The following is a 13380-nucleotide window of genomic DNA, read 5'->3' on the forward strand; positions in this document are numbered from 1 at the left end:
GGTTTCACCATGTTGACCAGGATGGTCTCGATCTCTTGACCTTGTGATCCACCCGCCTCGGCCTCCCAAAGTGCTGGGATTACAGGCTTGAGCCACCGCGCCCGGCCAATATATGAAGTGTTTTAAGTTTCACAAGGCACACAAGAATAGGAAGGAGATAGCTTTGCTTGCTTCTGAGAAAGCTCAGCTGCAGGTCCCCAGAGGCTTGAGCCCAGCCAACTGGGAGGGAGGAGTTGAGTGCGCAGGAAGAGCCAGTAAGAAACCCCAGAGCCGCGGGTTGCTGGATGTTCTGTACCGTCATTGGCTCGCCTCCTTCCCCCTCTCTCTCCTACCTTCAGCTCTGCACTGCTCCCCAGAAAAGTCGCCCGGGGACAGGAAGTATAAACTTGTGCATAAATACAGACCCATGGTTAAGTATCACTTGCGTTTAAAGGGACCAGGCCAGAGCTCTCTTCCCCTAATAAGCAAGATTAAATTCTGCCCCTTCAAACGTTCAGTGTATTTGATAAGAAGACTGCTATAATACAAGAAAGAAATTCGAAGTAAAATATTTCAGGAGCCCAGTTCATTACAATATTTCTCAGGACCTCTGAATAATTATGTTGTAGTAAATTAGGGAGCATGGCTTTCTCTGGCAACTGAATGTCAAGATAACGACCTAATAATACTCACTGGGGATCTAAATATGTGGTCTGGGCCACACAGATCCATTTACCACTGCTGGCAGCTCTTCTTCCTTAAGGGGCATCTTTGGACAGACTTGAATGGGGAGAAATGGCTGTGAGGAGTCCTGCCCAAGGAGCCAGGCTGGAGGAAGCAGAGAAGGTTGTTATTAAAATCAGCAACATTCACAGGAGATTGGATCACTTGCTTTCTTCAGTAAACAGAAAGAGTAGAGCTTTGGCTGTAAATTTTTTGGTTGGTTATTTTTATTTTTATCTTTTTTTCTGCCAGCCCCTAATGACAATCTCTCCATGCTGTTTGAAAGATCGTTCTTCCTGTCCTTGCATGTCACACAGAATTACTCAGCAAGGGGCAGGGCAGAAAACAGGAGGTTACATGAAAGTCTGCACACCAGCCAGGGAGCTGCCACGTCCCTTTTCCCTGCTTGGCAGCCAGAACTCTGACGATGAGGCCCAGTCCTCCAGCTGTGAAGCTGAAGAGACTAAAGGCTCGGAAGAAAAGGTGTGTAGGAACCAACTATTTGGGGATCTCCCAGTGAGACAGCCAGATCCACACCTGTTCATTTTTAATTTGTTCACTCAACAGGTATTTATCAAGTGCTTACTATCTGCCAAGCAGCAGTAAATAAAATAGACACCAATCCCTGACCTCAAGGCAGTTATATTCTAGTAGTAAAGAGACTGTAAACTAAACTATACAGTATATTAAAAGATAGACTGGGTGTGGTAGCTCACACCTGTAATTCCAGCACTTTGGGAAGCCAAGGCAGGCAGATCACTTGAGCTTAGTTGAGACCAGCCTGGGCAACAACATGAAACCCGGTCTCTACCAAAAGTACAAAAAATTAGGTGAGCCTCCGTGGAGCGTGCATCTGGGTCCCAGCTACTCTGGAGGCTGAGGTGGGAGGATCGCTTGAACCCAGGAGGCAGAAGTTGCAGTAAGCTGAGATTGCACCACTGCACTCCAACCTGGATGACAGATTACGACCTCCATCTAAAAAAAAAAAAAAAAGATAAATGCTATAGAGAAAAATAAATCAAAAAAGAGGGATAGGGAATGCTAAGTGAGAGTGGAAGGGAGGGTGTAAATTTTAGGTCGGGGAATGGGGACGCCCTTGCTGAGAAGGTGACATTTGAACAAAGACTCTGTCTATGGTGACGCTATCAGTTGGCAGGCCTAATCTATGCACACAAGTCTTCCAATCAGTTTTCTAGTGCCTCATTCTTTAAATATTTACAGATAGTCAGATCTCCAGACATTTGGGAAGGTTTTCAAATGTAAAACAGAGAAAGAACATTGGGGTTCAGAGGAAAAAGAATAAAAAAGAGAAAGACTCCGTTTGCTAATTTTCTTTCCATAGTCATTCTCCCCTTCTTTTGGTATAGATCTCCTATAGACTATAAAACTTCTATAGAGTTTTGGTGAGTTTTAGTTGGGCAAGAGGCTTCCTAGGCAGGGTCTCCTCTGCCTAGCCTGTCCTGCAGCTGGTGGGGCTATGACACTAAGTTCTGGCCAACGGGATGCCAGCAAAAGTGGTACATATGACCACGGGGTCAGTGGGAGCAAATGCCACCTGCCTGCCTCTGGACTTTTTTGATAAAGATGCCTCTATTAAGCATGACATGTTTGTTATAGCAGCCTAGCATGTATTCTAACTCATACATGTGGGTCACAGGGAAGGGGAGATCCAACATAGGAGAGACAAAGGGAATCCCCAGAATGACAGTGAAGGGAGATCCCAGATAGAGAACTCTGCCTGCTTTAGGGACAGAGGGCACCAGACCAGATGGGAGCAGTGTAATTTTCCGTGTTGAGGTCTCTCTGTTGTTGTATAGTTTTGTTTCAACTTGAGGACAGAAAGCTGAAATGGGCCTGAAGCAGATCCTTACCTGTACTTGGCATGCCTGGTGCTGATGACATTTCTGTTGTTTGCTACACAGCTGGCCAGCTGAGGTGGTGTGGGTGTGCTTTGACGGCCTCCTGAAAGCTGGGGGTGGAGCCATGCTGAGCTTAGAAGCAGAAAATGCAGAGCAGCCCTCTGCCATTGACCATCTTTCCGGGGGACACCCTGTGCTTGGTTCACACAGTAGCCTCCCTGATCGTGGGTTGCTCTGTGTTTCCAAGGACTCACTCAGCAGCACTTCTGCTTCCCCAGAAGGGGCTCTGGAAAACTTACAAGGGACGCTGAAGCCAGTCTATAACTCAGAGTCAGTGTTCAGTTTATCCCTTCTTGGGATTGTTTGTCTAACTGTGATGGCACCCTTTTTTTACACAGCTGGGTTGGTGTTATTGTTTTTCAAAAGTGTATTGCTTAGAGATATTATAAGGAGTAAAACTATAAAGTATCAGAATGACTACAACAAAAATGAACTAGAAGTTCCCTCTATGGAGGGATGGAGAGAGGGGATACTCTTGGGACGGGCACATGACCCTGTAAGGTACTTTATCAGGGCCTTTAGCAGGATCTGGCTTTGAGGCAGGTAGAACAGGAAAGACTTTGGCGTTTTAAACCATATGCATACATTGCTTTGATAAAATGGCTCTTCTGTGCTGGGAACTTGGTTTCCGTAGTTAAGTCTAGATTCTTGCCTTTGGGTAATTCTGAATTTAGCAAGAGACCAATACGGATGATTAACTACAACATAGCCTATAAGAGCTGAAGACTATCTACGTGCACAGTGTTCTTGGATTCCAGAAGAGGGAACAATGATTTTTAGTCAAAAGGCCATGAGAGGAAAGAGAAAATATAGGGGAAAGAGTCTATAAATCAGGCCTTGAACAAGGAGGAATTTCAAAGTAAAACAAAGAAGAAAAGCCATCTCAGGAGAAAGAAACAAAATGAACACAAAGAAGTGCGAAAGGGCAGGCAAGTGGTCCAGCATGGATCAGGCACTGTGTGTAATCTCCAGGGGTGGCATTCATATTGTGCAGTGTGTAACACGAACAATCATCCATAGCTATCCTGGTTGAAGGGCGTGGTTAGGACCCACAAAAGAAAGAAACAAGAAGTACAAGTGCCTTAAGTGGGAAATGGAAAAAAGGAATATGAAATGAAAAAAATTATTTTTAAAATATATTTTATTGCACTTTAGGTTCTGGGGTACATGTGCACATCATGCAGGATTGTTGTATAGGTACATACACGGCAATGTGGTTTGCTGCCTCTATCCCCATCACCTATATCTGGCATTTCTCCCCATATTATCGCTCCCCAACTCCCTACCCGCAGCTGTCCCTCCCCTAATTCCCCCAACAGACCCCAGTGTGTGATGCTTCCCTCCCCGTGTCCGTGTGTTTTCATTGTTCAACACCCGCCTATAAGTGAGAACATGCAGTGTTTGATTTTCTGTTCTTGTGTCAGTTTGCTGAGAATGATGGTTTCCAGATTCATCCATGTCCCTACAAAGGACATGAACTCATCGTTTTTGATGGCTACATAGACAATTATTAAACCCTAAGCATCATTCAGTAAGCTGGACCTAGCATTTCAATATGAAATTTCAAAATTATATGAACCGTTTGTACTCAGTGAATGACAGTAGCACATGTCTTTATTTATAGTGGCAGGATTAAACAGACAGTTTTAAGTCAGTGTATTTCACGTAATATTCCTTAATGTCTTGAGAAGAACATGGAAACAAATTGGACAAAAATCACTGAGTCATCTATAGGCATTTTTTTATTAGAAAAGAAATTAAATGTTCTCACTAGGGATTGAAGAAAGGAATTAACAATCTTACAATTCTAGAACAGCCAAACTTCATGATAAGGGAGTCTTCAGTTTTCAAAGTGTGTGGGGCTCTTTCACAGATGTACTCTTGGGGTAGGGAGCTGTCAATTTTCTCAAATGTTTTACATTTTTGCTTTAATTTTTGCTGGTACTCTAAATCAAATAGATACACAGTGTTCAGGATTGTCTGGATGGCCAGCTTAAATAACAGCGTGTTCCACATGCTCACAGCTTCTGCGCTTGTGCCTGTGATCCATGTGACACCAAGACCAACTATGCTTAACTTTTCATGTGATTTCTCCAGTTGGGTCCTAGGATCATTTCCTATGAGATCTGTGAGAGCACAAGCTGGAGAACACTGGTTCAGAGCAGTGACTCTCAAGGTAGGATGGGATGGGGTGGGGTTGAGTGGAGAGTCGCATGTAGTTTGAATGAACACATTCAAAATACTCACTGATTTCATAACACAAACTCCAGAAAGCCAAGCAACGAAATGATTTCAGCTAATGGGCAGTAGCAGAAAACCAACTATGGATTCCTCATTGTGGAGAAGAAGTCTGGATAAACATAGTTGAAAAACACTGGCTTAGAGGTAGAGGCATGCTGACACATGGAGAACAGTAAGAAATAGGTACCAGGCTGGGCGCGGTGGCTCACGCCTGTAATCCCATCATTTTGGGAGGCTGAGGCGGGTGGATCGCGAGGTCAGGAAATCAAGACCATCCTGGCCAACATGGTGAAACCCCATCTCTACTAAAACATAAAAAAAGTAACCGGGTGTGGCGGCACGCACCTGTAGTCCCAGCTACTCAGGAGGCTGAGGTAGGGGAATCGCTTAAATCCCGGCGGCGGAGGATGCTGTGAACAGAGATTGTGCCACTGCACTACAGCCTGGGTGACAGAGCAAGACTCCATCTCAATAAAAGAAAGAAAGAAAGAAGAAGAAATTCATGCCCAAGAGAAAGAACAATTGAGGGTCAGTGAACGAATCCTAGCCCAGAACTTGTCACAGTCTTCTGAAAACCAAAGAGCACATCTAGAAGAAAACGAAGGTGGCCTGCCAATCTTCTTGGCACTGTGGTTAGGAGCAAGTTGATCCACTTTTAAATACTGAGCCAAAAGAAGAAAAAAGCTGTTTGTGCTCCCAAATTCATCCACCAGGAAACGCTGTCATCATTTGCAATGCTATCCAGATCTTGAGGAGGGACACCAGCATGGGAACTGCTCTGCCAGGAAAGAAAGAATGGGATATCTCCTTGTAAGGCAAAATCCTTCCTTTCTCTCATTACCAGAACACTTACTCCTGCCATTTAAACACACACTGATGCAGATGGCCTTGAGATGCAGCTGTCAGTAAAATACTGACAGCATAGAATACTGAAGGAAAAGACCAAATGCAAGTAAGGAGACTTTCTGAATATGGGGAACTCTAATAATGCCCACACCAAAATAGAAGCAGTTGGAGAAATGACATTTCCCATCTTCTTCCATTCTTAATCTAACCCTAAATTGCTAAACATGTCCCAGAATAGGAAACCTCTGGTAACACCATTAATTGGTTTTGAGGGCTCTTAGTACTGGTGGTAAGGCCAGGAAGTGAATTCAGACAGACATAAGGTTCACCTGCTGTGATGATGTTGTAGAATTATGAGAAGATTTATAGCATTGACTATTTCATTTCAGGGAACTCAGTTGTATTTTTTCAGACCTTTTGCCTCCTTCTGTTACTATGCAGAGTAACCATCACAAATTACATATACTCATTGACCAAGAGATGAGTTATTGATTAGCAGGCAACAGATATCACTCCAAGAACATTTGGTTAAAGAATCATTCATTTCTCCCTCAACTAAAGCAGCACTTGCATCTCTCTGTATACAGGTCTCTGAATCGGCCTGCTTGGGGGCTAGCTAGCGCTAGCTGTGCTAGGGATCTAGGGGAGGGAGGAGCTCAGATTCCAAAACCATCATGATTACGTTCTAAAATGTTCATTACCCTGTGGTTTTCTACTGAGCCAAAGATCTTTAGGTTACTGATTTTAGAAAACTTTTGTTTTGGCTTTTGGGAAGCCAATTAAACAGAGTTGATCTGTCAAGTGAACACAGGTAAAGCCAAAATGACATCAGTTTCACATTGCATTTAAAATAAATCCAAATTGCTTACCATGGCCTGGGTGCTCTGGCACCTGCCCACATTTCCCACTATTCTTCCTTCTCACCACACTTCGCTCACTCTATTCCTGCTTTCTTTCTGTTCCACAAACATTCCTTACCTGTTGCCACCTCGGAGCCTTTGCACTTGCTATTTCCTCCACCTGAAAAGCTCTTCTGCTTCATCTCTACATAGCAGTCTCCTTGTCAACTAGGTCTCAGCTCAACCCTTCCTGAGAAAGGCCCTTCCTTGTCACGTTAGCTCAATTTTCTCTCTACCCCCTGACATCTTCTATTCTATTCTGTTTCAGGATTTACTTGTTTCTGATCTGTCTGCCTCTCTAGAATATAAGTTCCAGGTTATCATTTTATGCATCGTTATATTCCCATGCGTCTGGCACATGCTCAATAAATATTTGCTAAATGAAGGCTGAGTGAAAGGATTTCTTCCATTGACACAATCTCTTTGTAAAGTGTGAAATTCATAAGCAATTGACATCGCAGTTCCTCAACCCACCCCAAATCATTCTTTCTCTAGCTAGAATGCTGTCCTACAGTATAACAAACCTTGGCAGAAGAATTCCACGGTCTCCCATCTCCCATGTTCCCGGCTCAGCAGCTCACCTGCCACTCACCTGTGGTTACTGCAGAGCTCCAATCTGCTTTAGCCGCGTCAGCAGCTCCCCGCTTTGCTGCATACTGACTAGATCATTGCATCCGCCTATGCAGTCCTTACCGATAAAGACCCGAGGCACCTAAAAAAGCACATGACCCAGGACATTACTAGAAGATTAGAAAGAACATTTCTATCCTTCACTAAATGTTTCCTGTAATTCGAAACTTTTCAAATCACTTTACAACCTGCTCATTGTATATGCTTACAGGGCAGGGCTTCCTTAATAATTATAATTATTAATTATAACATTAATAATGTTATAAGAGGTAACATTATTAACTCAAGAATGCTTTTAAGACAGAAGAGTTTTCAAGTTGAGTATGCTGTGCATGAGCTTGTCCAACTTGTCAAAGGGATCTAAAAATTTCACTCTCTAGAAACATGTTTCAGAGGGAGAATTTTGATTGGCTGAAATCAGACCACCCAGATTGACCTCTGCTTTCTCTGCATCAGAGACCACACCTAAGATTGTAAACTAGGCCACAGCAATCAGGAAGGAGGAAGTTCATTTCTAAATACAGCTGGAAAAGTAATTGCATTAGGTCTCTGATTTCAGGTCCATGGTTTATTAAATACAATTATCTCTCTGTGTTGTTAAAACACAGGTGAGGGCCAGGCACCGTGGCTCACCACTGTAATCCTAACACTTTGGGAGGCTGAGGTTGAGAGGGTCACTTGAGCCCAGGACTTCAAGACCAGCCTAGGCAACATAGTGAGACCCTGTCTCTACAAAGAAATGCAAAAATTAGCCAGGCATGGCAGTGCATGCCTGTAGTCTCAGCTACTCAGAAAGCTGAAATGGAAGGATTGCTTTGACTCAGGAGGTCGAGGCTGCGGTAAGCTGTGATGGTGCCATTGTACTCACACCTGGGTGACAGAGCAAAACAAACAAAACACAGGTGAGCCCTGTCCTCAACCAGGTGGGCGTAGTGGTATTTGAGTCTCCTTTTATCACTGGTTCATCATAAGATGGTTAAGTCACCCTGGATGTGGGTGAGTCACCCACGCCAAGCCATAATCATGACACTTGCTCAATAGGCTCCTCTTTAGTACAAGCTTCCTCCCTGCTGCTAGGAGCAGACACATTCCAGAATTCCAGAGGGCTATTAGACTCGAGGGAGGAGGAAATCCCCTCAACATGGCTGAATTTCCAGGCCAAGGGTGTTCCACTAAGGCTGCCTGGCAGTGACGAGACAAGCACCATGGAGGTCACCACGTCATCAGAGCCAGCGGGCCTCCCCCTAAGTGCCAGGAACACACCGAAGGGAAGGGAGAGGCGGAAGCAGAAATCAGTGCCTATTTTTTTAAAGCTTTGGGCTCTTCTCAGAGAGCATAATAATTTGAGCAAATTGTCCAAAGAGTGAGACAGATGAGAAAAGGAGCTTAATTACTGTGGATACGTTCTTATAGTACTTTTATTACAAAGGGGGTCTGGGCGGAGGTAGGCTTTAAAAGTAAAGTCTAAAAATTAAAAATAAATCTTGCACATTTCCGTGGCTATTTCCTGTACTCTGACAGGATAACCAAGGCTTTGAAAACCCACAGCCCTGGAGCTGCCCCCGGCCAGCCTCCTGAGACACCCCTGAAATATGACCAGGCTGCCCCCAGAATGGAGTTTTGTGCTCAGTGTCTGGCAAAGAAGCGAAAGGCTCCTTTACCCTCACACCCATCCTTTAGTCTGGACAACTGCAAAACTGCCTTAAATCATATCAGTGAATGGCACCCTAAAGGGAGCTGAACTGCAGGCTGTACAGGACGGTGTGGGAGGCTGTGGCAGTGAAACAGAAGCATATAAGGGGCACTGTTGAATCAGCTGAGCAAAGAAGAGGAAATACCCTGTGCTGCATCCCCTCCTGTCCCTTCCCGTCCCAGCCTGCTTAGAGGAACTCGAGAGTCCACTAATAGCAAGGAGAGGAAAGAACTGCCACCCCCAAAACGAGTTTGGTAATCCTGTGGCTCTTACTCTCCTGGAGTAGGTTTCCCCAGCCTCAGCCAGGTGGCATCTCCTGCACGTTAGAGTTACTCAAATGCAACTACTCAAAGCGATTTCTCAACACTCCCTGGCACAAGCCAACTTCATTTGTCACCTGAATAGCTGCTATAGCCTCCCAACGTCTCCTAGCTTCAACCTTCACCCTTGCCCTACTGTCTCTTCTCCCCACAGCTGCCAGGTGACCCTTTCAAAGCAGAGTCAGATCAAGTGACTCCTCTGCTGAGCACCCACCAGGGGCAACTCATCTCACACCGAGTACCAGTCACGGTTCTTCCAAGCTCCCGTTAGTGCTCAGATCTCACCTCCACTAACTCTCCTACCGGCTCACGGTGCTCAGCCATTCCGATGCATACCGGCCTCCTTACTATTCCAAAAAGACCTTTGCATTCACTCTACTTGTGAATCATGTATGCCATCTCCCTCAGCTCCTGTAGATATTTGCTTGAATCTTCGCTTCTCAGTGAGACCCAAAGGCTCCATCTAAAACTGGGTCCTGCTGCCTCCTCCCTAACTTTCCTACTTTTCCTCACAGCACATGCCATTCCCACCTCCCAACATACTGTATTATTATTATTCAGCTGCACAAATAATCTGTATTATTATCGTATCTGTCTCCGCCACTAGAATATAGGTTCAACAAAGGCAGAAGGCTTTTTTTCATGGGAGAAAAGGTAGACTTTTTTCCCCACTGTCCAGAAAAGTGCCTGATACATAGTAGATGCTTAAAAATATTTGTTGCATCAGCAAAATCATCATTCAAATGTGAAGGAGAAATACTTTCTAAGATACTCAAGTTTTGCTTATCTAACAAAGTATTTCTAAGATAGTGCGAATTATTTGCTCAGCTGAATAATAATAATAATAATACAGTATGTTGGGAGGTGGAATCACCTTGCAAGAAATGCGCAAAGTTCTTCAGAGAGAAGGGAAATGATAGAGGTCAGAAACTCAGATCTATATAAAGAAAAGTGCATTAGAGGAGAAGGAAATAAAGGCACTAATTTAGGAGCTGTGACTACAGCAAAACAAAAACAGGCTTCACTAAGTGCATGGCTTGAAGGCATTAACTTTCCATAATCATCTCCTGCTGATTACCTACTAGATACAGCTACTTTATGGAGCTTTCAGATGCTTTGAATACAAACCCTTCACTGTTGGGGATCAAACATACAACTTTAAAAGATTTGTTCTTCCCCTAGGAAGAATGCATTCGGGATTTAAGAATCTGTGAAAAATATTTTTAAAAAAATTAAAAACAGGCTTGTTGAGGTGGATCACATCTGTAATCCCAGCAGTTTGGAAGGCTGAGGTGGGAGGATAGCTTGAGGCCAGGGGTTCAAGATCAGCCTGGACAACATAATAAGACCCCCATCTGTATAAAATCTTTAAAAATTTGCTGGTTATGATGGCTCGTGCCTGTTGTCCCAGCCACAGGAGGCTGAGGGTCACTTGAGCCCAGGAGTTTGAGGCTGCAGTCAGCTATTGTTGCACTGCACTCGAGCCTGGGTGGCAGAGCAAGACTCTGTCTCTTAAAAACATAAATTTAGGTCACTAGAAGAAATACTGTTGCTTCATAAAGAAATGAAAAAGCAATTGTTGGTGAGTCGCGGTGCCTCACGCCTGCAGTTTGCGAGGCTGAGATGGGAGGTGGGTGGATCACCTGAAGTCAGGAGTTCGAGACCAGCTTGGCCAACACAGTGAAACGCCATCTCTAATAAAAATACAAAAATTAGCTGGGCATGGTGGCAGGAGCCTGTAATCCCAACTACTACTTGATCGCTTGAACCTGGGAGGTGGAGGCCGCAGTGAGCAGAGATTACACCACTGCACTCCAGCCTGGAAAACAAGAGCGAAACTCCATCTCAAAAAATGTCTACTAAAAATTAGCTGGGCGTGGTGGTATGTGCCTGTAATCCCAGCTACTCGGGAAGCTGAGGCAGGAAAATTACTTGAACCTAGGAAGCAGAGGTTGCATGGAGCCAGGATTGCACCATTGCCCTCCAGCCTGGGTGACAAGAGTGAAACTCTGTCTCAAAAAAAAAAAAAAAAAAAAAAAGAATGCTTGGCTTCCACCTCTGATATTGTGATTTAGTTATTGAGGGGCATAATTTGGGCATAAGGATTGTTTTGAAAGCACTCTGGGTGATCGTGACGTGCAGCAAAGTTTGGCTAAAAGGTCCTCAGGGTGGCAGCCACAGTAGGACCCACAGTAGTGTTTGCACTGCCCTTTACATCTCTCAGGGCCTCGGCATCCTATGCAGCTAGCCGTCCCACTAGGCAGCAAGAGCCTCTCTCGTCATTGTGTCTGCTCTAGGACCTCAGCACACAGCAATAGAGTAACACACTAAGCCCCACTCTGCACCAAAATGCTGACTTCTTATTAGAGAGAAGGGGAGAAACAACCTCTCGTGCTTTATACTCAGAACCCAGAGACAAGCTTGTAAGTCAAACTAAAACTAAAATAGGGTGTGTGCTCAGGCCAACACTATGCTGTAGAATGTGTATCCTAAAAGGGAACTTAGCTGAGCTGGTGGGACACTTCTCACCCACCTCGCAGCAGAACTGATACAGGTGATGTGGTAGGTATCCCACCTGGAGCCCAGGATGCTGAGGACAGGGAAGTCTTTTCAGATGGAGGAGAACAATTTTTAGAGAGTCCCACAGTGTATTCGTAGCAAATGGGACTTTGAGGTCACCTAATCTGGTCTTGCAGCTGGGATCTTTGAGGAATACCGGGGTGCTGACTTGCCCAGGATCACACAGCCAGCCATTGTAAGAACCAGGCCAGAACTCCAGCCAAGGTGGGGCCTGGACACATCCCTAATTAATTTAGAACAAGGGGCAGATAATGGTGTATTGGATTTTTTCTCGTGGGAGGAATTAGATAAGGAAGAATTAGCAAATTAGAAAAAGAAAGCCTAGAGAAAAGAATGAAGAACATGATTCTCTTGTTAAATTAACATCGCACCCGGCCCTCCCCAGGTGTGATGTGTTAATTTAACAGAAACACGATTCTCTCGTTAAATTAACAAACATCACCCCAGCTTCCACTTACAGCCCTGTCCGCTGAAAACTGTCATTTCCTAGCAGTGCTTAAAACAAAGACGCTAGGTAATTCCCCAGGGACTCCCCGGCAAGCTGCTGAGCCCACTTACCCCGCCGCACAGCAGACATCAGCTGTACTCCGTCTTCTGCTCTGAAAGGACCTTTGGCTGCAGTGCCGCCGCTCATTCAAGGGACTGAGATCCCCTCTGAGGCGCCCTCCCCCTCCCTCCTCCCTCATCCCTCCTCCCGCTCCCGCATAGCCCTCTGGATGCCTGGAAGGACGGGGCCCCAGCCTTATCCTAAAGAAAGGCACCACTCTGACAAGGCAATCCGGGAGCCTTTCCCTAGCCATTTAAAATGAAACTCACCGTTCTCGCTCCCGTGAGCTGCAGCAGATAATCCTGAATCTCGTTAGTGTGGTTGGTGGCTGTGATATCGACAAATTCCAGAAGCCCTTGTTTGATGGGCAATTGACTGAGGATCTCTTGGGCCTTCCTGCAGTATGGGCAGGTGGGCTTGATGAACACAACCACCTTCCCAGGCTGGATTTTGCAGTTGACAAACTCTTGAGCCATGTCGACGGGCTGCGGTCTCCCGAGAAAAACGCTCAGTAGCAGGTATCGCTCAGGGTATTGAGCCCTGACCCAGCCAGCTGGCTCTTATTAAATAAGGAACCTCCCTGGAGGCGGAGTTTGCCTGGTAGCTTGCTCGAGTTTTAAAGGGACAGCTTCAAAGACATTTCCGTCTGGTATACTTCACTAGTTGGCGATGCCTAGGAATGCAATACAGTACTTGCTATTTAATCATTGGTAGCTATGAAAGACACTCTGGGGGCCCGGCGCGGTGGCTCACGCCTGTAATCCCAGCACTTTGGGAGGCCGAGGTGGGCGAATCACAAGGTCAGAAGTTCGAGACCAGCCTGGCCAATATGGTGAAACCCCGTCTCTACTAAAAATACAAAAAAATTAGCCGGTCATGGTGGCACAAGCCTGTGATCCCAGCTACTCGGGAGGCTGAGGCAGGAGAATTGCTTGAACCTGGGAGGCGCAGGTTGCATGAGCCAAGATCACACCACTGCACTCCAGCCTGGGTGACAGAGTGA

At 45.4% G+C, this 13380-nt stretch overlaps 1 protein-coding gene across 5 annotated transcripts; it reads right to left on the bottom strand.

Moving 5' to 3' along the window:
• Positions 1-4217: 4217 nt before the first annotated feature.
• On the bottom strand, positions 4218-13058 carry GLRX (glutaredoxin). 5 transcript variants are annotated; one of them, XM_017508860.2, is made up of 3 exons: positions 12647-13058; positions 7200-7319; positions 4218-5635 (listed from the first exon to the last, which is right to left on the bottom strand). In XM_017508860.2, the coding sequence occupies exons 1-2, from the start codon at positions 12851-12853 to the stop codon at positions 7206-7208; spliced, it is 321 nt and encodes a 106-aa protein (XP_017364349.1). In that variant the 5' UTR covers positions 12854-13058; the 3' UTR covers positions 4218-5635; positions 7200-7205. The 5 variants fall into 5 exon arrangements, with proteins under 5 accessions (XP_017364349.1, XP_017364347.1, XP_017364348.1 ...); XM_017508858.2 differs by having other exon boundaries at positions 4218-5640; XM_017508859.2 differs by having other exon boundaries at positions 4218-5644.
• Between the last annotated feature and the right edge of the window lie 322 nt (positions 13059-13380).

This window comes from Cebus imitator, unplaced genomic scaffold, assembly GCF_001604975.1.
Source record: "Cebus imitator isolate Cc_AM_T3 unplaced genomic scaffold, Cebus_imitator-1.0 Scaffold403, whole genome shotgun sequence".
In the NCBI taxonomy this organism is placed as follows: domain Eukaryota; kingdom Metazoa; phylum Chordata; class Mammalia; order Primates; family Cebidae; genus Cebus; species Cebus imitator.

Coding starts and splice junctions, on each gene's coding strand:
- GLRX (XM_017508860.2), bottom strand. CDS start 12,853: ATGGCTCAAGAGTTTGTCAACTGCAAAATCCAGCCTGGGAAGGTGGTT. Junction 7,320..12,646: donor AGCTCACGGGAGCGAGAACG/GTGAGTTTCATT, acceptor GTGCTTTTTTAG/GTGCCTCGGGTCTTTATCGG.